Below are 24068 nucleotides of genomic sequence, written 5' to 3'. Positions count from 1 at the left end.
CGCCTGTAAGGAAATGGTGGTAGTTAAGGCTATGGCTGATGGCACCAGGGGATGTACCTTCTCTTTGGCAGGCAATGACAGGGGAGCTTTTTGGTCATGGGGAAGGGCAGGAACCTATGGATACCAAGAATCTGAACACAGCTCGGCTTCTTAGGGTTACCACGTTCATGGCTCTCCCTGAGATCACCTTAATGATGGGTTCCTACACCGGCCTCCCATGCAGCAGCCACAAAAGGACACCGACCGTAAGAGTCTGCTCTCTCAGACACAAGATCCCCGTGATTGGAACTGGGTTTAAAACTACTGCCAGGCTTCGGTTCTCACACAAAAATGCACAGCCTCGGGATGCTTCTGGCTCCTCTCCCGCTACTCTCCCATGGAAGCCAAGTAGAAGTGCAACTTCTGCTGGGAGTCCACAGGCTGTTTCTTTTACAGCAACCATTCCAGGAAGGAATACACACTGATTCCCCTTGGGGGGAAAACAGCTTGGGCTTTCCAAGTCAATACCCCAGAGACTCAATAATTGGCCCAATTATCTACTGCTGCACAGAAGGCCACTCCAATGCTCAGTGGTTAACAACAACTACCAGTTTTATATCTCACGATCTGGAGAGTCAAGAATTTGGGAAGGGCTCAGTTGGGTGATTCTGGCAGTCTGCAAGGTGCTGACTGAAGTTACTTGGTAGCATTCAGTTGGGCTGGTCATGTCTGGTGCCTTGGCAGGGATGGATGGAAGGCTGGACACTGCTGAGAACAACCACCAGAGTGTCTACCCATGTACTCTCAAGTCTCGTGGTCTTAGTGTAGTCAGATTTCTCCATGGCGGCTCAGGCTCCAGGAGACCAAGGCAGAGGCTGCCACTCCTCTCAAAGGCTAAACCTGGAACGTCTGCTCTCCCACTCTTGGTCAAAGCAGTCACACGCCAGTCCACGTGCAAAGGGAAGAATGTTGAAGCACTCATGCCCATCTCTAATCTATTCTAACCAGCAAAATCAGAGCTGCATCTTAAGGCAGACATGACTTGCTAACTACTCATGATTGGGAATTTTAACTCAGGTTAAGAAAAATCCATTTGACCACCTCACTTAAAAGGAGAGAAAGAAAGGGAATTCCAGAGCCACAGATACTCTCGGATCCCACCACTCAGAGCTTAAGACTGAAAAACTTAGCTGAAGAGAAACTAAATGTTCAGTGGTGAACACACTGAAGGGTGTACAGAAGTGAAAATGTAATGCTGTACACATAAAACTTATATAATGTTAGAAAACAATGGTACCTTGATTAAAAAAAACATTCTTAATTTAAAAAATAAAATCACCAAAAAAAGAGTGAGTAAGGAATCATGGAGAACTTTCTTTGATTTCAGTTTCTATTATAATGGAGGAAAAGCAAATTAAAAATATCAGCAAACACTCCTGGAGTGCACACCAGGCACAAATAACTACATTAATACACTGGAGAGGCAACAAAATCAAAGATACAGTCCCCGCCTATCAACGTCTCCAACTGGTGAGACAATATATACACCAAGATGTAGCACAAGATAGCACCTGAGGAAGTAACAGCTGGTATTTCAGAAACAGGAGAGAGACTGGGGAGACAGGAGACTGTTGAGAAAACTACCTGTGGAAGGACGACTCACTGTAGGCTGACCCTCAAGCCGACAGACTGTAGCCTCACTTTACAACGAACATTTTGCAGTGCCCTCCCTTCACCATCCCAAAATGAAACCCATAGGTTACCATCTACAACACACAACTTTCAAGGGAGAGTGCACGCGTGTATGTGGGTCTACCTGTAACGTAGAGCAGGAATCGAAAGGAAACTGCATTTCAATAGATAAGCTCTCCATCGCTACTAAAAGGCATTTCAAGGCCATCAGACACCTTTACCGGACACCAACTTATAACAAGTAAGTCTGCACTTTTACTCACTTATTATTTTTATTTTTATTTTGGCCATGCTATCGTGTGGCATGTGGGATCTTAGTTTCCCAACCAGGCACTGAGTCTGTGCCCCTTGCCATGGAAGTGCAGAGTCTTAACCACTGGACTGCCAGGCAGGTCCCACGTTTGCATTTTTAAAAATAGGATTGGATGCCTTTCTATACACGACATTCAGAAAATTAAGGGCAGAGGTACGGGGGGACAATGCAATAAAGAAAAATGGTGTTAGCAAAAGTAGTGACACACCAGATGAACCCATACGTGTTTTAAGAAAATAAATATCACTTTAACTGAGAAGGTATAACAAGTCAGGCCAAATTACAGACTGCCGAAGTAGAGAACACAGGTTTGAATGATATATCTCAGCCAATTTTATCAGCATGTTCCCTTGTAAAATATTCACCTAATCCTAATGATTTTATTGCTCCATAAGAAAAAAACATCTCGGCAGGATAGGCACATCAATAATTATTCATGTGCAGGAAAACCTGTAAAAGGAAATTCCAAAATTTCAACTGAATATGATCAATACTTTCCTCGACATTCGATATTTTAGGAAAAAAAGAGGCTAAGTATACAAATATGCACGCGGAGTCACTCTGAGTGCTAGAAGTGTGGTGTGATCTACACGTGTCGAACAAGCAACTTGAACTCCGTGAGAGGGACTACTGGCAGAAAAATGACTTTCCTCTTGCTAAGCTCAAAAACTATTTATTTATACAGTGGCTGTATTCATGGAAAATTATGTATAATAAAGTTATGTGGAAAAAACTGTTTATGTGTAAAGACAAAGTTATGTTCTAGGCTCAGATATTTATAATCAGGTTTTTTAATAGCATAAATGTCCCATGAGAAATCACAAAGTTGGGCAAGACTTGGGCAATTCTTTGCTGTGTAGGACTGCCTCCCTTCCCCACTCCATCCTCTCTGTCTCCCGTGTACTAAATACCCCTAAAGGGACAGTACCACACTCTTCTGAGGACCACTTCTCTGGGGGGTACAGCAGAATCCATGAGGCTTATCTATTCCAAACACTTAAAAAACTTCAGATTTATCACATTTTACACTGTACAAGACAATCTTTCTACAAATTCCCATAGATTTACCATTCTTTGTTTTAAAAATCTCAAAATTCAATCCACCTCTCGGATTACAAATAAGGTTTCAAAGTATATTAAAACAGTTAAAGAGGGGTAAGAGAGTTTAAAGCACATGACCCACGTTAATGACAGAAAATTCATGACAACTGGCCTGACACATCTCAGGAGCTTGAGAAATTTATCAAACTGAAATCAAGGATGATTCAGTTAGGAAGACAAATTAAAACCCAGGTCCAGTGCTTCCTGGTGTTGCCACTGAGACAGTCTGCTTTGTTTTTTAGAGAAACAAATTTACTGATCAAGTCTTCAGTAGCAATGTTTTTGTTATCCAAAATACTATTTATCATGCCAAACAATATGAATTAACAACTAATGTGGTACCAACTTTACCAAAGAGATGAGTAATATCTGGGTACTGCTATTTTTTTTCCCTTGGCTCTGCCATGTGCCTTGCAGGATCTGAATGCCCCTAGCAGGGACTGAACCCTGGCACTCAGCAGCAAAAACACAGAGTCCTAACCACTGGGCCACCAAGGAATTCTCAATTTGAAGTATTTTAATTCACTGTGACCTGTAGCCAAAACGTCCCTTAAAGTGGTTAAATAGCAAAATAGTTAGACACTAAGCTAAAAAGATTTTGTATTAATACCACATCTCTTTACAAAAAAAGAAAGTGAGACAGCTTACAGAAATAAATATGCAACAGAATAAAAAATAGTGTCAATAAGTACAATGATTACAAAAGAACTGCAACCTAAAATAAAGCATTTCTCGTCTATCAAATTAGCAGAGCTTTGTAAAAATCATAGTCCTTAAGTGGAATGTTTAAACAGGAATTTGTATATTGTTCAAGTCAGCAAGGAAAAGAAAAAATAAATAAAAGAGTTAAGGGTCTGTAAGAAGAAATAAAACTATTATTATTCACAGATTATGACTGTCTACATATAAACCCAAGAGTCTAAAGAAAAGTAATTAGAATGAATAAGAAAATTAAGCAAGAGTTAAGCAAGTGACCTTATATACAAAAACCAGTTACATTCTTACGTGCCAGCAACAAAGACATAGAAGACATGATTTAGAAAAAAGTTAAAATAACAAGAACATCGAAAATGTATCCAGGAATAATTCTAACAGAAAAAGGGCAGGGTTCACATGGACAGAATTATAAAACATTACTGGCGTTTGTCAGAGGTTTTCTGATTCTAACTGGCAATAAAGAGTGTGCACTTAAAGAAAAAACTACTGGAATTCATTAAAGAAGAACTAAATTATACTACACTCATTAAAAGAAAGACTTAAAATTGTCAAGATGTCAATTCAACCCAAATGGATGCATAAAGGCAATACAATTTCAACCAAAATCCTAATAGAGGTTATTGAGGAACTTGATAACGTCTATCTAAAATTCACGTTTAAGAGCAAAGGCCCAAAGACAGCTAGGATATTTGTAAAATAGAAGAATAAGTTTGAAAGGGACTTGTCTTAGAAGATAAAGACAATACACAAATCAATTATTACATTAAAATTAAGAAATTCTGCCCAAAAGCTATTACAGGGAATATAAAAGACAAATCACACACTGGTAGAAGATACAGAAAATATGTAATTGATGAAAGATTAGTATCAAGAATATAGGAAGAATTCTACAAATGAATAAACAGGCAAATCAATAAATGGGCAAAAAACATGAAGAGACATTTAACAGGAGAGGAAATATGAAAGACCAATAAATACATGAAAAGATATTCACCCTTATAAATAAAACAACTGAGATATAATTTTACACCGTCAAATGGGCAAAATTTAAGAGTTCTGACAATACCAAATGTGGATCAACTGTCTATAAACACTGCTAGTGAGCATCTAACCCATCACAATCACTCTGGAAAACAACTTGCATGATCTCATAAAAACGGTGACACGCGTTAAGATCCAGCAACCCAGTTAGACAGACTCCCACATAAGCATCAGAAGACATATGTGAGAATGCTCATAGAACATTACTCATCATAACCAAAAAATGTCCATCAGCAGAATAACCAATAAATTATCTATAGTATAATCACAATAGAATACTACACAGGAATAAGAACAAAAAATTACATCTTAGAAAGGTATTAAGTGATTACTAACAAAGCGCTGATGACTACATAAATCATTTTTATGAAGTTCAAAAACAAGCAATACACTATCTAGAGATGATAAACTACTTTCTTTTAAAAGCAAGGAAATAAAACATAAAACCCAGGGTAGTGGATATCTAGGGTGGGGAGGGTGGGCAGAAATGAACACAGAGAAGTGTTCGCTACTACTCCAGATTTCTGTGCACGGAAACAGAGCATCTGCTGAACAAACAGCATAATTATCTATTTTGTCTTGCATTTAACTCTAAGTACAAAACACACAGCTGACCATTTGTATTTCAAAACAGACAAAACACACACAAAGAACTCCAGGGATGATTCAGTTTGCCATTGGTGAGTACTTAAGGACCACTAGCCTAGGTGACACTGGGATTTCCTCCTTGAGGAAAAATCCCTGGATTCACTGACAATTAGTATTAAGAATTTGTAAGAAGTATTACACTGTAATAAGTTTCAAATGACATGAAGAAGTAATTTCAACACCTACTTTATAGGACTTACTTTATCCTTAGAGAAACAGAAACTCTTAAAAGTTTCAGTCTGAGAAACTCTGCTCTCCTAAAAAAAGAAAGGTATTTAACTTGGCACTCTGGATCCTGGAAAGGAGCATAAGGCTTACTTAAAAAGAAACAAAATTATGGTTGGTCTCAGCTATTTCTTCAGGTATCAAAAGAAAGTTCATCAGAACAAAAAGACAAGTCTTCCATTACTACTGTCCACAACAAGGATGATGTCTTAAATTTTGAGAAAACAGCTCTGTGGATTTTCTCCAAAGGTCAATAAACACACCTCTTCCAAACACTTTTTCACAAAGTCTGGACATATTTGCTGAATTCAGCCCTATGCTTCTCAATTTAGAAATGAATTTTCTGATTCATCAAGACAAAGAATATGCAAATGCCTATGGACTTCATAAATCAAGTACCTAACTGAATTGTTGACCCATAGCTCCCATCCTCGATGAGCTCGTATGAAGAAACAAAATAAGTATACATTTAAAAGATTCCAGAACAAGATGGTATGCTCAAGTGACCAATGAGCGATACAATAAGCACTACTGTCTCACATTTCTAGAATGTGGAAAAGAATTTTTAGAGAAGGCAATTTCCTTTCAACAGAAAATGGAATGATAAAGCACAGAGGACAACACGATATATATTCAGGCGAGAGCGATGGCAAAGGACATGAAAGCAAATAAAAACAATGAGTCTAAGAAAAAGGAAAAAGATATCAGTTCAAGGAGACCACAATCTTTCAGAAAGCAAAAACAAAGCTGAGAGAACCCTACAGGCAAAAGCAATCATTTATAACCATTTATAAGGCATTCCCAACATGAGTGACTCGTCAAAGATTCCTAATGACTTTGCTTTCTTACTGACTTAACTGGACAGAAAGAAAAAAAGCTGTAAGTAGGTAGATAGGGAGGAAAATAAAGGGTGGAGAGAGCAAGGACACAGACATCACGGAAATCATGTGTTTCTGAGAACAAGAAGAAAATCAGAATTAACTTCCAATTCAAGAAGTATCTCAAGTGAAATGCTTTAAAGCAGCCACATTCCTAGCATAGGCACTGGAGATAAAATTGCATTTCTACCAAAAAAAAAAAACATAAACTACTTCTTTGAAAACTATGTTGAATGCTCTATTTGAAATTCCAATACTCTCACCATAATTTGGCTTCCCTGGTGGCTCACATGGTAAAGAATCTGCCTGTGATGTGGGAGACCAGGCTGTGAACCCTGGGTGAGAAAGATCCCCTAGAAAAGGGGATGGCAACTCCCTCAAATATGCCTGCAAAGAGAATCCCACGGACAGAGAAGCCTGGTGGGCTACAATCCATGGAGTTGCAAAGAATTGGACACAACTGAGTGGCTGACACTTTTACTCGCCATAATTTAATAACCCATCCACTCAAATTATCTTAAAATACATCTGTTGAAATTCACCCTTTCAATGAAATAAAAGTTCCTGTTAAATGGACTTTATTCAATCATTTAGAAAATAACTAATTTATCAAATGTCTGTTGTGTGCCAAATTTTTACAGTCTTTAGTAGTTCTATGACCAGTATCTGTGAAAGTGGTATAACTTATATGTAATCAAATGTGATATAATCCATAATCCTATATCTGTGATTCTAAACCAAAAAATTCTAAATAGCAGAGGATTTTCATAACATCTGACAACATGACTTGAGCTAGTGTGAGGTCCTTATAGCCTTTAATCAGCCTTTAATTCATAAAATTATGAATACATTTCACTGCAGAGATTAGTAAAGTATTTGACTGGGGGATACCACTATGGGTTTTATATCATACACATTGATTTTATTCAATTTACTACAATTCTGTAAGTCAGGGACCTGGCTCTAAGTCTCTGACCTAATTAATGGTTAAAATATAGTTCCTACCCTCAGTGAACTCAACTCATATTGAAGGAAAAGATAAACACGCATTTAAAAACATCCCAGGACAAGACTGTATGCTCAACTGACCAGTAAGTGGTACAAACAATAGGCTCTCTTTTATTATTTCTGGAGTGCTTGTTTCTCAAACAGATCTGGATTTTAAAACAGCGTGATTCATCCATCATGACGGAAGGTAAACATGCTCAGTATTGTCAAGTAAATCAAGACATAATGATCCTGCAAGGATGTGCTTCTCCTCCAAGATGAATGTGATACAGAACCCATCAGGGCAAGTACCAGACACTACTATAGTGAGATCTCAGTGTCAAGATGGGACCATGAGAATAAAAACTGATATCTCAGAATCAAATGAATTGTGCAGAGGTAGGGAATGAATGTTGCAACTGAGAAGAGCAGGACGAGCACACACCCTATTCTTCAGAGGCTCTTCTCCTGAAGATCTAGGGGTGTGAAGGTCTGCAGAGAAAGTGTTTGCTCACTTTTCTAAATCCACTTCCTAAAACTGCTAGCCACAGAATGGGATCCTCTGAACAATGCACTTCAGGAAAACCAAAACTCAGTAAAGAGAGGATTCCACAGCGCAGGGACTGGCAGGCACACCACTACCTGATGCAAAGAGCCGACTCACTGGAAAAGACCCTGATGCCGGGAAAGATTGAGGGCAGGAGGAAAAGGAGGCTACAGAGGATGAGATGGTTGGATGGCATAACTGACTCAATGGACATGAGTTTGAGCAAACTCCAGAAGATAGTGAAGTACAGGGAAGCCTGGTGTGCTGCACTGCGTGAGGTTACAAAGGATCAGACACGATTTAGCAACTGAACAACAACAGGAGCAATGCCAGACCCCTGCTCCCTGCCCTCCATCACTGTAACAGATTTGTGGCTGGCTCTGGCTGCCCAACCAGACTACATTTCCCAGCCTCCAATGCGTATAGGAGTGGCCAGGTGGCTAAGTGCTCTCCAATGGCAGATGATACAGTGATGTGGACTCTGTAGGGTCTCGGTCTTGAGAATTAAGCCACACACCTCAGCAGTATCTTCTCTTTTGGAAAAAAGAGGGGCCTATGATCAGCTTCAACCACACACTTGAGGACAGCACCCTGAGGAACTGCAGATTATGAAGAGGAAAGGACCCTGGGCCCCAGAGTGTCTGTGTGGATCACAGCTGCCCTGCTGACCACTCAGGACCACCACGTGAAGGAGAAACCTCTGCTTCTTGAACGACTCCACCGCCGCAGCTCTTTACTACTATAGCTCAGAGAAGACTGAGGGAGGACAACACCGGTGAGGGAGCGACATCGTGGACCAGCCATTCCCCTCCACCTGAGCCAGTGTCAATTACCCTATGTAAAAGGCCAACTCCATCTTGAGAAAAATCTAAACAAAATTACTGTTTCTCTCTTTTATCTGCATTCTACAGCTGGTGCCACACAGAAACAGGAATTCATTCATTCAGCAAACTTTGGAGCACTTACTACAATATGAAAGGTATTATGCAATACACTAAGAATACATAAGCCAACGTAATAAAGAAAGTCAACACACCCCTCCTAGGGTCAGGGCCTCTCTCTCACCCAGAAGTAAAGCTCTAGGTCTTCTTTTCTGTCCCATCTCCAGCACCTTGCAGGGCCTTCTTTAAAATTTAGGGTTTTTTGGCTGCACTGGGTCTCTGCTGCGGCCCAAGGGCTTTCTCTAGCTGCGGTGAATGGGGGCTGATCTCTAGTTGTGGTGCACGGGCTTATCACTGCAGTGGCCTCTCTTGTTTTGGAGCACCGGCTCCAGAGCACGCAGGCTTCAGCAGTTGCGGCGCATGGGCTCAGTAGTTGCATCTTTTCCTCAATGAATTCAGTCTAATGGGGAAAACGAAACAGGACAATCTAGCACCTCTCAAATCACAGGCGTGCAGTATGTTCAGTGATTGGCAGAAATGAACAAATACATGGACATTGAACAACATGACAGCAAATGCTATGGAGGGGCAGGAGGAATTAGAAATCAAAATCTTTCCAGAGAAACTGAGATATGCCATGAGTTCTGAAGGACAATTAGAAGTTAACCAAATAAACAAGGTAAGGAATCAAGACGGCGTGGCACCCATGCTGTCTGAACATGACCATGACTGGAACTTAAGGGCAGAGTTCCAAGCACACAACGAACATACCTAATACTCCTTCAAATACCATTGCTTCCACTAATTAAGCCAAAAGCAGAATTCTTTTCTTCAGCATCTGCCTCACTCTACCTGCGTAATACAAACTGCTGTCAATGCAGAGCTACCCACCTCTTTAACATCCAGATTTAATTTTCACTTTTAAATCTAAAAAGAGAATTTATTTGACTAGTTCTATCAAGTCCTCCATCATATAATCAAGAACTCTCAAACCTGGTAGGAATCTGACAGGTCACCAGGTAAGTGGTCTGGGAATCGTTTCATCAGTTACAATCAGTTCTTTGCAGTCACGTGCAATTTCTGATCTTTCTCTTATAGTGCTTTATATTTTGTCTCAGCGTGTTCACTGATATACACATGCTTGCTCTCCCACTAGAATCCACATCTTTATCTCATATTCTTTCTGCACTCAATAATCATAGGATCTGTAAAAGAACCTTCTTTTAATCCGATCCAATCCCATCAGGTCCCTCAGTCCCTGTCAAGTCCCAGTCATTTGCTTGTTCCTGTGTACGGCCTCATTGTCACCTCCAGGAAAGATGAGTTGTTGCACCTTCTTTCCAAGACCCGCAGAGTTTCCATCCTGGTTTTTTTTTTTAATTTATTTATTTTTGGCTACACTGGGTCTTCACTGCTGTGTGCAGGCTTTTTCTCAATGCAGCAGCAAGTGGGGGTGACTCTCTAGTTGCAGCATGCAAGCTTCTCATTGCAGTGGCTTCTCTTACTGCAGAGTACAGGCTCTAGGGTGGGCGGGAGGGCTTCAGTAGTTACAGCTCGCAGGCTTAGTGGCCCTGCCACATGTGAAATCTTTCCAGACCAGACCCGGGATCGAACTTGTATACCCTGCATTGGCAGGTGAATTCTTAACCAGTGGACCACCAGTGAAGTTCTTCCTTCTGTTTTTAATGCCATTGATGCCACACTGCTGCTCTTTTACCTCCATTTCTATGTTATAGATTATGGACGCTGACTACTCCAAATGTCTAGGGGGGAAAATGAAACAAGTTCCAAATAAACCACCCCTTTTATAAGCTACAGAATGTCCTTATCTCAGAAGTTGTCAGATTTTTCCCTGTAGATGTTTTAAGCCTAAAATCATCAATGGCCTTTCCCATACCACCTTCTGTTCCTCTGACAAGGTTACTGTGTTTCCTGGAGACTTCCTGTTTGAATAATCACACACTTGGGTGTCTGCACGCCCATGTGTCCATTATTCACCATAAAAGGGACCTGAGGAAGTCACCAGGCAGTTGAACATAAAATGATGTATGAACAAAAACAGCTGTGTGTTAGCAGGATGGACAAAAAGACAGCAGGGATCTAGACACTGCTGTGAATTTCAAAAACAAGGTCTATTTAGTCAGGCGTGGTTAAAAGGCTGCTGATTCAGAGCATTAGTGGCCCATTTCATAACTGAAAATCACTAGGGATGTGAAGAAGTCCTTTTAGTTACTTCCACAGAGTCGCACCCCAACACCAGCCTTCCTAGCAGTCTCCCTTTTGGAAACAAAGCTGCCTCTCCTTTCTCTCACAGAAATGGCAAATCCAACTTAAAGGTTTCACAAAAAATTTAATACTTATTTTGTTCCCCATTCCAAAGAACAGATCCCTCTTCCCCAAGGGGTTTTCCTATTTAAAACAAAACAAAATGGGAAAGCATAGATACACACAGAAGAACATAGAAAAACAGCACAGAAAACAAGCCTCCAGTCTCCACACATCTGGAAAGTTTGTTAATTTGCACACCGTATCTTCGGGTACACTAGATTTACCATCCATGTCTTGTGCCAGGATACAAGAACTTTAAAGTGGGCCTAAAACAAAACCAAGCTTTATCAGAATGGCCACAAAACTGAACGGTCCCAATTGCACCAGGAACTGATGCTAACTATTTCTTGGCAAGCAACAAAAATGCTGAAAACAGCAGTAAACAAACCAGCTTGAGCCTCTGAAACGGTCCTGATAAAGTAAACAAATTTTATTACAGCTGCATTACAGATGGGCCCACAAACTTTCATAATCTGTAGCAGAGTTGTAAGAATCTGGTATTCAACAGACTTTCTATCCCATGACTTATCTAAAATACTCACTAGAAATTCACAACCATGCACAGAGCCACTCTGAAAATTAATCCTAGATGCTCAAGCCCACAGAACAAGACCCTTTTGCCATGAAGGGGCAACCACATGACCAAAGCAATTAAAGTATACAATTGCTCTTTTGGTTTCCAGCTGTCTCTCCCCCCGCAACAATGTACACCTTTGGCCTCATGTTTCTTCTCACCTCCAAAAAAGAACACAACTTCAATGAAAATTTCAGGATGCTCACCATTACCAGATCAGGATCTGGCATTTAAATAATAAGAACAGTCTAAAAACAGTGGCACTGAAACAATAGAAGTCATCGTCCTGTCAGAACAAGGTCCATAAGCAGCAGGAACCAGTAGGGGAAGAGAACAGCAACACCAGAGCACCAACTGCTAAACCAAGGCAACTACACCCTAACTTCTTTGGTAAGAAGTAGTTAATTAAGCAAATTACGCAAGGACCCATCCGTAGAACTCATTTTTTAACAGCTTAAGCTTTCCTAAGTCTCTTTTCAACTCCAAAATTATTCTAGTTAGCCACATATTTAGAAGTCCAAAGATGCCAACATTCCAGAAAACTGAAGTTGTTTAGGACAGTCAGAAAACAAAATCCATTTCTAGATCTCATCATTTCACATTGCCAAGCTATTATAACTTAGTCCTCAGTAGTCGGTGATAATAAGATGACCTCAGATTTTGAGAACATCTGGGCAAACCATTCCTGCCTCTAACCAGGATCTTTGTTGCCAGAGCAGGAAAACATCACTTCCCAGTCCCTGCCAGTGAACAGAAAGTGCAATAGAAGCTGTTCAACTCATTTTCAACAAGCTGTCATGACCCCCTTTTCAAAAACTGTGAAGCTCTTCTCTTGGAAATACTTAACATCCTTTTATTCTCTTTGAAGACAGCTGATGGAAAAACCCGCTTATGCTTCTGTATTTTCCCAACTGGCAAAAGGGGTGGGGGCATTTTGAAGCCCAACACACAGACTAGGATGCAGCCATGAGTGCCATCCTTTTCATAAGAAATGTGAACTTAAAAGTCATCAGTCACTCGATGTAATGCCTGTGTCACACCAATGTGTACAAAGCAGCTCTATAAAGAAAGCAGATAAAGTAGGACTGTGATTAACACCTCATCTTCGTAGAAGTGCGGGTAGTATGTTGTGGTGGAGGAATACAAAATACAAAATCCAAGTGGGAAATATAAACCCCTTCTTCAGAAAGAAAGCAAAAAAAAAAAAAAAAAAATTAATTTTAAGGGATCTAGGAATTCCCTGATTGAACCTTAGCTCAGGAGTGCTCTGGGGAACCTAAAGAGATAAACACAGAATGACAGATAGATACACAGATAAGACAGATTACATAGACAGAGTTGTAGATTTATAAACTAACATTTACAGCAATCAAAATCAAGGTGAAGGGAGTCACTTTTGAGCTTGAAAGAGGAAACAGTGACCAAGAAATCTCCCGGGACCACAGCAGTTATTTATCAATCAATAAAAGGTGGTTAGACCTATTCAGTCAGCAAACATGAATAACCAAAAAGCCACAATGTAATAGAGTTGACATGAAGCAGAGGAAATGAAATAGAAACTGGAGATGGCCCTGACAGACTTATCTTTAAAGATGTCAGATAAAGTAAGCAACTGAACTAACTCAGCCATTCTCAACAACCAAAAGGAGTCATGGATAGGTAGGAAGGAGATAAGTTAGCGTTCCCAACCACCCTTCAGGAAACACGCTATGTGGTACACTTTTCCTATCAGTAGACACTGACAAAACACAGGATCTCATTCTGAAATTCAATAAATTCCTTAGAAATTCCTAGAACTGTTAACAGCTAAATATAAAGCTAGTATAAGCACCCAAAACCTAGTACTTTTCCATTGCTAACAATCCTCTCTTCTTCACAAGTGCAAAGATCCTTTTTAAAGAAACAATCCAAATCCAGCGCTCAAGCAGAGATCTGTCAGAGAAACCAGGCTCAGTAGCCCCATTTGGTGTACTTTCATTTCACTGCCCAGTTAAAAGGTCCTCTTCAGCTCTCCATCACTTACCAGGCTTGTTCTAACATAGCAAGGTGGCAAGAGCATAATCTATCCACAGCAGATCTGAATTCCAACCTAAACTCAACCTGTTCCACCTCAGAGCAGTCACCAGTCATCTTTTATTACTATCCATAGGGGTGACTAACCAAATCCTTACTTGGTTAAAGGTAGTGATGAGAAGAGCAAAGAGAACTGGTCACCCTGCACACCTGCCCACACTCCACTTCCTGAGACTTACTATGAAGCTCAACTGAATGCTTTTCTAAACCTACGCTGTGGGTACGTCAATTAAAATCAGCTGACACCTCAATGAAGATCAGCTGGTTGGCTTGTTCATCCTTTCATTCAAAAAAACATTTCTTAATGCCTATTAATACCAGCAACTGCTAGTGGCATAGAAAGACAGCAAGAGAAAGAGAGTTTAGATTAAGTCTCAGATTCTGTGCTCTCCTATTTTAAACCAAAATCAAACCTCAAACTAAAAAAATCACCTATATGTTTTTTGTATTTTAAAAGACTGAAATGTTTCTTAATTCTTTTTTCTAATTTGAATAATAATTAACATACAATTAAGTGCACAAATATTAAATGTATGGCTCTGAATCTATATATATGTATACACCTATGTAATCTCCATGCAACTCAAGATACAGAACATAAAGTGAGAAATATAACGGAGAAAAAGAAAACCTGATCAATGATCATGTCTCTGAAAACACTGAAGGCATCTCTATAGTCACTGCCATGGGCAATCATTCTTCATGTACACTGTGATTTATCATCACGAACAAAAGTCATTGAGTCCCTAACTACACAGGACCACTTGTATTTTTTACTTCCAAAAAAAAATTTTTTTAAGTGAAGGAGGCTGATTCTGAATTTTCACTTTTAAAAACTTGCAAAACAGAAAGAAGATAAAATAACAAAACTCAGAAAAAGATGATACAGCAAAAATTCAATGTTGACTGCAATATAATAGGAAGCAGCCGTGCAGCTGGAAACAAAGAGTAAAAGCAGGGAGCTGAGGGAATGTACAACTCCTAAGTTTTAAAAGAAATAATGTAAATCCCCTAATTCATCTCCCAGCCTTGCCACAAGAGATCTGAGAGCACCACTGTCTAAGAAAGAGATAAGTCTGCTTTATTTTATTCATGAACATGTAGCTGCATAGGGCACCAGGCTGACTGGACCCAGTTATTTTAGGCTGGTCCCCCTGGAAGAGTCCATGGAAAGAAAGGCAGATGTACTTAATTAGTGTCACCACAGTCTGGCACAAAACTCTAAAACCTCAGCAACATTTCTATAAATGAGTTTTCTGCTAACCCCTTTTAGCAAGCTGTCCATTTTAGGCCTGAATGAGCAACATCTAACTTGATCATTTTATAAGAAAGGAGAGGTTTGCAAATCTTAGCAAGGCCCTCTTACAAATCTTAGAGCAAGAAATTCAGGTAAAGGAACAGAACTAGCACACAGTCATCTTGAAATTTCACCCTCTGAAAGGACAGTTTAAAATAAGGGACAGATTTGCAATCTCTTATTTTTAACAATCTTCTCCAGAATTTTGGACAGTAAAAATAAATAAACAGCTCTGCTCTAAATTTTGACACTTTCTCCTAAAACTCAAACAGAACAGCAGCAGAGCTGTCAGTTACATACAGCTGGAAACAAGAACCAAGGAAAGAAGCATCTGTTGGTTTTGCTGCCTGTTAACTCTAGACAAATAAGTGGTTATTATTCATCTGTCTACCCACTTTAATGTGGTTCTTCACTATCCTGCAGAAAAGGCATGCCTCAGTATCCCTGTATTCCAACTGCACCCCAATGAGTTAAATAAACTAAAAATGCCACACACAATAAGCAAATAAAGATATTTCACTGCAACCCTACCCCACAACTGCTTAATAATAATAGCCTTTTAGAGTCTATTTCAACCACAGACATGTGAATACATATTTTAAAATAAAATTTATGACTATTTCTAAAGAAAAAATACACGATATTAACATTAAAATTTCAGGAACAGTCACAAGGGAGATTCAAATCTGAGCATATAGTTTACTCATAAAATTTATCCAGCTAACTTTAAATCATATAAAGTCTAATTTTTGCCCCCCAAAAAGGACAATCACAGATCTTTCAATTCTGTATCAGTTCCACACCCAACTTAGTACTTTTCTTTAAAGCTACAGAAATAAAACCACTATGGACCATATTAACAGTGGCATATATCTCAAGAAAATGAAGAGATGGCACTGATAAATTCACAAAAGTGTTACTGAGAAGAATGTAAGTTAATGTGGACTGTTTTGGGGCTTCTTATAGTTCAAGCATTCATTTATTTACTCATTTTTCATATACCTATTGAACACTATGCCAGACAGACTGTTAAGCATTGAAGATATAAACCCTTCAGCCTCCCTCCAAATGGTGAACTAAGTGAATGCTCACTACGTGTGCACCTTTTACCTAAAAGTTTATGTAACACTGAATGCATCCGCCTAAAGCAGAGGTCACCAAACTAATGCTGTAGAGGGTCAGACAGTAAACATTTTGGGCTTTGTGGGCCAGGACATATTGACACACTCAACCCTGCCTTTGCAGTGCAAAAGTATCCAGAGACAATACGTTAATAAATGAACTTGACTGTGTTTCAAAGGAATTTTACAGATACTAAAATTGGAATTTCATATAATTTTCATGTGTCCTTATTTTTCTTCTTTTGATTTTTTCAACCAATTAAAGATGTAAAAACTGTTCTCAGCTCATGGCCCATACAAAAAAAGGTGGCAGCCCAGGGCTGGATTTAGCATGTGGGCTATAATTTGCCCGCCCACACTCAGGAGAGAGACCTAGGACTCCACATCTAAGCCACAAGTTCCAGAAGGTCAGGGCAATGTCCAGTGAATCATTATATACCCAGGAATCTGTATGGTGCTGAGGCATAGCAAGCAATTAACTAACCTTATGTGCAACTAAACTAAAAACAAAAATCTCCAACCTGGCCTTCAAAAACCTCCTGGTCTAGAAGTGGAGAAAAGTAAAGCAAGACAATGCCATGTGGTAAGTGCTGTGGTAGATACCTACAGGGTGGTGTGAGCAGAAGATCTAATCCAGGCCAGGGAGTAGGATGGAAAGGGATAAGAAAAACAAACTGGGGAAGGGTTCCTAAGGGTGGTGACACCTGGGAGAAGTGTCCCAAACCAGAGAAGGAACCCTCTGAGCACATGAAATGACAAAAGATAAGCCTAGAAGTTTAAAAAGGTCCAGACCCTAAAGTACCTTACACAGCATGACAAGGTGTCTGGACTTTATCTTAAAGCCTTGAGGAACCACTGCAGAAATTTTTCGCTAGGATATAACATCAACAGGTTTGCATTTTAGAACCAGTGCTCAGTCCCAGGCAATGGCTGCCCAAACAAGAAAGAGCAAAACTGGAGGCAGAAAGACCACCAAATTAGTTAGCAAGCTGCTGCAGTAATCAAGGTAGAGTTCCACGGGGAGCTACAGTAAAGCAAGATAAAGATAAGGATCCAAGAGACATAACGGCTGGATACAGGAAGTGAAAGTAGAGTCTTGGTCAGACTGCAGTAAGGATGGGTGGGAAAGAAAGTGATGGAGTTACAGCTGCCCAGAGACTTTCAGCAGTGGATGCTATCTGCCGGCCAAACAGTAATCCTTACTGGTGCCTATAAAGCACGGTCTTTGTGACTCAGACGGTAAAGCGGGTTCGAGCCCTGGTTTGGGAAGAACCCCTGGAGAAGGAAATAGCAATCCACTCCAGTACTATTGCCTGGAAAATCCCATGGACAGAGGAGCCTGGAAGGCTGCAGTCTCTGGGGTCGGAAAGAGTCGGACACGACTAAGCGACTTCACTTCTTCACTTGGCAAAAGAATGGATGAGAGTCTCAGGGCTAAACAGTAATTTAGCTGTATCTTCATTTCATTAAGATACAGATTTGAACTGGATAAGATAATAAGGAATGAATTTAGTTTTGGACATGACCTCTGGACATCCCAAACTGACCATGTCCAACCTGGAGAAGAAACTGTCTTGAAAATGTGAATTTAGAATCCACTGATTTGCCAACAGTAATGAAAGCCTTCAGATTAAGATAAGTTCATTCAAGAAGAGTAAGTAACATGAAAAAAAAAAAAGAAAAGAAAGAAAAAAGAAATTCAGAAACGTTAAGTGGACAGGAACAGAGGCAGGAGAAGGAAAACCAAGGGAGTTTGGTATCTCTGAATCAGTATATACATGAACTTGTATTTTAAAGTTGCCCTGGGATAAACTAGTTATTCTTTTGAGAGATCTGTTAGAGGAGCTAAGAGCTGAAGGAGCTATTATGTTAGACTGAGTCAAAAACCTACCACCACTGTAATTTTTGGCAAATCACAACCTCAGGTCCTCATCTTCCCCTTCCCTCAATGAGTTATGAAAATCTAATCAGTAATTGACTGGATGCTTTAAAATACTACAAAGGCCCTCCTGATTTAGTATGGTAGTGGCATTACATCTGGGTATGAAAATTCCAAACGGAAGTAATTGAAAGTGCAAGTTGTTCAGTCGTGTCTGACTCTTTGCAACCTCATGGACTACAGCCCGTGAGGCTCCTCAGTCCATGGAATTCTCCAGACAAGAATACTAGATTGGGTTGCCATTCCCTTCTCCAAGGGATTTTTCTGACCCAGGGATCAAGCCTGAGTCTCCTGCATAGCAGGCAGATTCTTTACCATCTGAGTCATCAGGGAAGCCAAAATTCCACCTAATCGAGTATAAACTTCTAAAGAATGGACCTTCAATCTTCTACACCCTTCTGTCAGGTACTGCACCATGCATTTAGTAGGTATTTAAAATATGTTTGCAGGATACTTGGAGGTAATGTGAGAATGTAATGCACAAGGCTGAGGAGTGAACAGCAAAAGGTATATCTGACTTCCTAAGAGGATTCAGAATTGAAATAGACAAGCTTTGTCCCTCCCACAAATGCAGTCAACGACAAAATCATGGGTGGAAGGGAGCTTACAGCTCCAGAATTTTCTCCTAATGTGTACATTGTTTTTCTAAATACTCTAGAAACATGAAGAAGGTATTTGGACGAAAAGCAGTGAATTGTAGAATAGGAAACCAGCCAAGAGCGACTTTATAAAACTGTGTTCACCAACTGCTGGCCATTAAAGAAGAGCTACTCAACTTCTCAAGTTGAAACCTGCAAAATGTGAATCAGGCCTTTGTGAGACAAACTAAAATAGTGTCCCCTCAGGGTACACAAATACCACAGTGAAGTCACCAGAGTTCTGACAGAGTCAGAACCTACCTTGCAAAGATTTTCCTGGGGAAAAAAAAAATTGCCGTTTTTTCCTGTTAAATATACATTAAGGGACCAAACAGAATAAAGTGCAATATCCTTCCTTATATAGCGATTATTCTAACTTAGACACCAAAAAAGAGTATCTTAGATACAGCTTAAAAGCATCATTTAATCACTGTTTGTTCCTCGAAACTTATAAAAGCAAGCTTGGACACCAATCTGATCTTGGTATAAATTTTAGGAGTTCCATAAACTTTGACTGAGTTGGTTTTATAAGCACTCTTCTCCTTAATATAATTGTTTTTAGAAAGAGGGAAAGGTACCCTCCTCCAAGATCAAGACCCAGTTTGCCAAGTTTTCACCTACAAATGACTACCAAGTTTATTAAATAGGTTGTTTTAATAAACAGGTTCTCAGCTACAATCTTACTATCAGCTTCTCTGCTGATAAGGATAAAACTCACTATAACTTATAAAACCCCAAAGCTAAACTGTGAAAAAGTAGTTGAATAATTCATATAGAAGTCAGGAGAGAAGATCCAGAAGTTGAAGGCAAACTAAGAAAAACTTCTTTTTAGAAAAGGGTGCCTTGCTGAGATTTTTCTTCACAACAGGCAGAAAATGTGGTTCTGAATCCCACAGCAACTGTAACTCATTATATCTAAGGATACATTACACCCTGCACCCTGGATTACTGTATGTGGTGCTTAAGAGATGGCTGCTTTCAAAATCAGTGCTGATTTTCCTGGCTTTCGTGCAAGTGATGATAATGGTACAACCATCTAATTTGTACCTGCCATCTATTAAAATATGCCTCACCACCCAAAAGAGGACCAGTTAAAATGATCATGTAATTTCACATACATGTGTATGCATGAAAAGTTTCTGAACAGTCTCCAGGGCAACTTAGCAACTGGAGATGAAGTACACACTAGTCATTATACTGTTTTAATTCATTATGTCATGTTTCACTTTTACAGTAAAAAAAAAAAGACAGGATCAGCGGCAAAGTATGTATATTTCTTGTGACTACTTAAGTGAGAACTGACTTTGCTTATTTTAAAGTTTACTGTGTTTAAAGTTCAACATTAAAAGAAAAGCTAGAAAAGTGGTGGCCAGACCTAGTTCTTTCACACTGCTCCCGTAGTTTCACATGCTCTGTAAGGGCAGAGCACAATATGCATCACTTGTTTAAGGGTATGTGAAATCTGAACTGGATAGGAGATTTAACAGATGCACAAACAGTCATGGTCCTTGAATTCATGGGAAATAATTAGTTACCTAGAGCCCATGGAGTAACTGGAGTTAGGGAGTGAATACATTGAACACGCAATACGTAAAATCCTGTCTATCTACCATAAGTCAGAGAGCACAACATGCATGAATACATATATCCTTGTCATTAAAAAAGAGATGGGATAGAGAGAGATTGAAACATCTAACCCCACCACACATAGATCTCTCTCCCCTTCCAAGAACAAGTACAGTAAGTTCTTATCAAGTTTTTTAGAAATTGTCTGCCTAAACAGCTTAAAGAAAATGTTTTTACAGCACTTGTATGAAAACTATTTTAGGTAACTTTTTACTTAGAAGTTTTAAATCTACAGTTTTATGAACTTCATTTAGCAAAAATGTTACCAAAAACTGAAGAACTTTTCAGCAAAACAAGTTTAAGCATATACGACATTTTCAGAGAAAAAAGTCTTTCAAGCATTCAATCACTAGGACCCAAAGGCATGTATCCGTCACCCAGGAGGAGCAACCTAACTTGACAGATACTGTCTTACTTAACACATTATCTTTGTTAACAGAGAAGTAATCACTGAGTAATCTACCTTCCTACACCGTCACCTGAAATAACTTTTTACTACAAAGTGATCAAGGGCTTCCCAGGTGGCTCAATGGTAAAGAATCTGCCTGTCAATGCAGGAGACTGGGGTTTGATCCCTGGGTCAGAAAGATCCCCTGGAGAAGGAAATGACAACCCACTCCAGTATTCATGCCTGGGAAATCCCATGGACAGAGGAGCCTGGCAGGCTATGGTCCATGGAGTTGCAAAGAGTTGGACACGACTTAGTGACTCAACAACAACAGATGCAATGCTCACAGCAGAAAATTCAGAAGGTCCAGACTGTCAGCCCTATCTTTACCTACATAAGAGATTCTTATGCAGAAGTTTTCAAATGAATCTCAGGCATGTGAGACATCATCCATGATTTTGCTTCAAAATGTTTAATATTTCAAAACAGATGGTGGAGATTCAAAATTCAACACAGCAACTTTAACAAAACAAAAATTTAAACAAAATTAAATGGATAAAAATTTCAAAAATAATTCTGGCCAAGTTTAAAGATATAACACTTAGGAGAAAAGAGCTAAGAGCAGCCCCACAAGGTCTTGGGAGGCCCTTGGTCTCTTGCAGAATCTTCAGAAGGGCACCTGTTCCAACATACAATTTAGCTCTATATGTTTCCAATACCTTTGAAAAACTGAACTGTTTACTTCTTCCATCTCTGAAAAATAGGTGCCTCAGAGTTCCAGTTTATAAACGTATTTTTGAAAAGTTTCATCTTCCTAACTATTTGTCTACAAATAAAATATTTACTACAAAAGTGCTAAATACTGCTTTTCTAAAACTTACTCCACACACCGTAATTTAACTTCACTTTTCAAGTACTTTCTCTGGAATCTTGACACTTACATAAAACTTAATGTACCAGAGAGCAGTGGAAAGAAAAATACAAAACCACAACCGAAAGAACCATGTGCTCATCAAACAGTTCCTTTCAAAGATTCCCCAAATCATGCTTCCAGCCTTACAGAACTATCCTGATGTGACAGAAGAATGGGTTGGCATCCTGTTCTCTCTGAAAAACAGCTACCAGTAAAATCATGGCTTTCAACAGAACTGAGGCTTAAGCTCTACATGTCAAATGTCAGTTTCTTATGCATATGTTACTCTGTTAAACACAATGATGAATCACTCAGCTTGTTTGTATATTCCAATGATGACGAAAAACTGACCCAAATCAGACATGATTTTTCTTTGAGATAAACACGTCCATCCTCGTCTACCACCCAGCGATGAAGTTTTCTATACATCCCTTTCCTGATTTCTAAAAGGTCACTCACACATGCTTCTACACTTGCCTTGAATCAAAGCAAAAGGGAAGGCAGTGAGGGGAGTGTTTTTACTCAGGGACCAAACTTCACCCAACAATTGCAGTCGGTGCAGATACTTCCTTTTGTTTTCTCCGTACCGAGATTAGCAGTGAAATCGCTTTGTGGCCCTTCATTAAAGATGAACAACTTTCAAGAACAATAACTTTAAAAGTGAACTTCTATTTTAATTACACGTAGGTAACAGCGGTAGTAAACGCATTTGCTCCCCTCAAATCCCCTTAACCTTTCCTCTCTAGCGTATTCAGCAGAGCAAACAACAATCACCCTCAAGCCTGGAGAGAAAGGCTTTTAAACAAGGTAAAAGTGCTTAAGGTGGACAAGGAGAGAGGGGCGAGGAGGGTTTCTGATTCATGCTTCAGGAAAAGAGGGACCAAAGAAGCTGAAATGGCGAATAATCTAAGGAAGGAAAAGCCGGCTAAGTTAGAAGAGGAAAGCAGACAGAGAGATGCTGGCGGGAAGCATCTTGGCTCGCAGGAAGTTAGGTGTTAGATCTAGCGTAGAAGTTGGAGAAGGGAATTTCTGTGTGGCCCAGGCTGGGGAGCAGAGAGCCCACATGCGGCTGTTCGGGCACTTGTCCAGGCGGGACCAGGGAGTGAAGGTGGCCCGGGAGCCGGGCTGCGGGCAAAGCAGCAGCAGGGCGCACGGGGCTGTCACTGCTTACCCAGGTGCAGCGTGAGGTTGATGGAGTTGGGGTACTGCACCCCGGCCAGCATGGTCTGGCTCTGCCACCAGGTGGTGTCGGCCTGGTTGTTGTAGTCGGTCAGGAAAGCTGCCCCGTGCTGCAGGTGGGGCTGCCCGGCGTCGCACAGGTGACAGGACTTGGTGACCCCGGTCACCCCGGTCTGCACGCAGTACTCCTCGGGCGGAGTCCCGCACGTGTTGGTGGCCACCACGGTCACGTTGAAGGCGGCGTTGACGAACTCGGGCATGCAGCGCTGCGGCCGCCCGCCCTCGTCCGTGCACTCGTCCATGGCTGCCCGGGCGCAGCCGGCCGCGGCGGCCGCCAGCACAACCAACACCGGCCAGAAGCGGCCCCGCGACCGCCGCGCCGCCGCGGCCGGGTCGCTGCCCCTCATCCCGCCGCCCCCGCGCTGGGCCACGGCAAAGGCCAGGGCGTGGGTGCGTTCCTCTCGCCCGGCGGCGTCCCTCGGAGGCCGCTCCGCGCGGGTTCAGCCGCGGGGCCCAGTGACCGGGCTCTGCAGACGCGCGGTGGAGGCGGCTCTGCCACCGGAGAAAAACGGGCGGGTGGGCGCCCCGGGCGAGAACCGCGCGGCTGGCTGAGAGGGGCTCCGCGCGCACCTCTCTCGCACCCGGGACACAGCCCGCAACTCGCCGCCGACCACCGACTTCCGAGCGCGTGCCCGCGCGCGCACGCGCGCCCCCGGGGAGGAAGGAGCTGGGGGTGGGGTCGGCACGGTGGGGTGGGGTCTATCTAGCCGAGGAGGAAGCCCAACCCCAGCGTCCTCGCAGCCGCTCCCCGGCCCTCCGCGCGCGCCGTGAACTGCGCGTCCGCCCCGGAGACTCGCGGCGGCACCTCGCGCTCGAGCCCGCGGCGCGCGGTCGGCGGGGGAGGGGTCTGGAGGGGGGCGAGTGGTGGGCGGGGTCGGGAGAGAGGGCGGGGCGACGGGGAGGGCGGGGCGACGGGGAGGGCG

At 41.2% G+C, this 24068-nt stretch overlaps 1 protein-coding gene across 1 annotated transcript in view; it reads right to left on the bottom strand.

The window, feature by feature from the left end:
* Positions 1 to 23492, bottom strand: part of LAMC1 (laminin subunit gamma 1) — a 119058-nt gene extending 95566 nt beyond the window's left edge. Inside the window, exon 1 of the mRNA XM_068986299.1 lies at positions 23078 to 23492. Coding sequence (XP_068842400.1) covers positions 23078 to 23492 — 415 coding nt within the window. The remainder of the gene's footprint in view (positions 1 to 23077) is intronic.
* Positions 23493 to 24068: the final 576 nt, after the last annotated feature.

Source organism: Capricornis sumatraensis, chromosome 14 (genome assembly GCF_032405125.1).
Source record: "Capricornis sumatraensis isolate serow.1 chromosome 14, serow.2, whole genome shotgun sequence".
Lineage (NCBI taxonomy): Eukaryota > Metazoa > Chordata > Mammalia > Artiodactyla > Bovidae > Capricornis > Capricornis sumatraensis.
The sequence above is the reverse complement of the archived record's forward strand: the minus strand, read 5'-3'. Positions and strand labels throughout refer to the sequence as shown.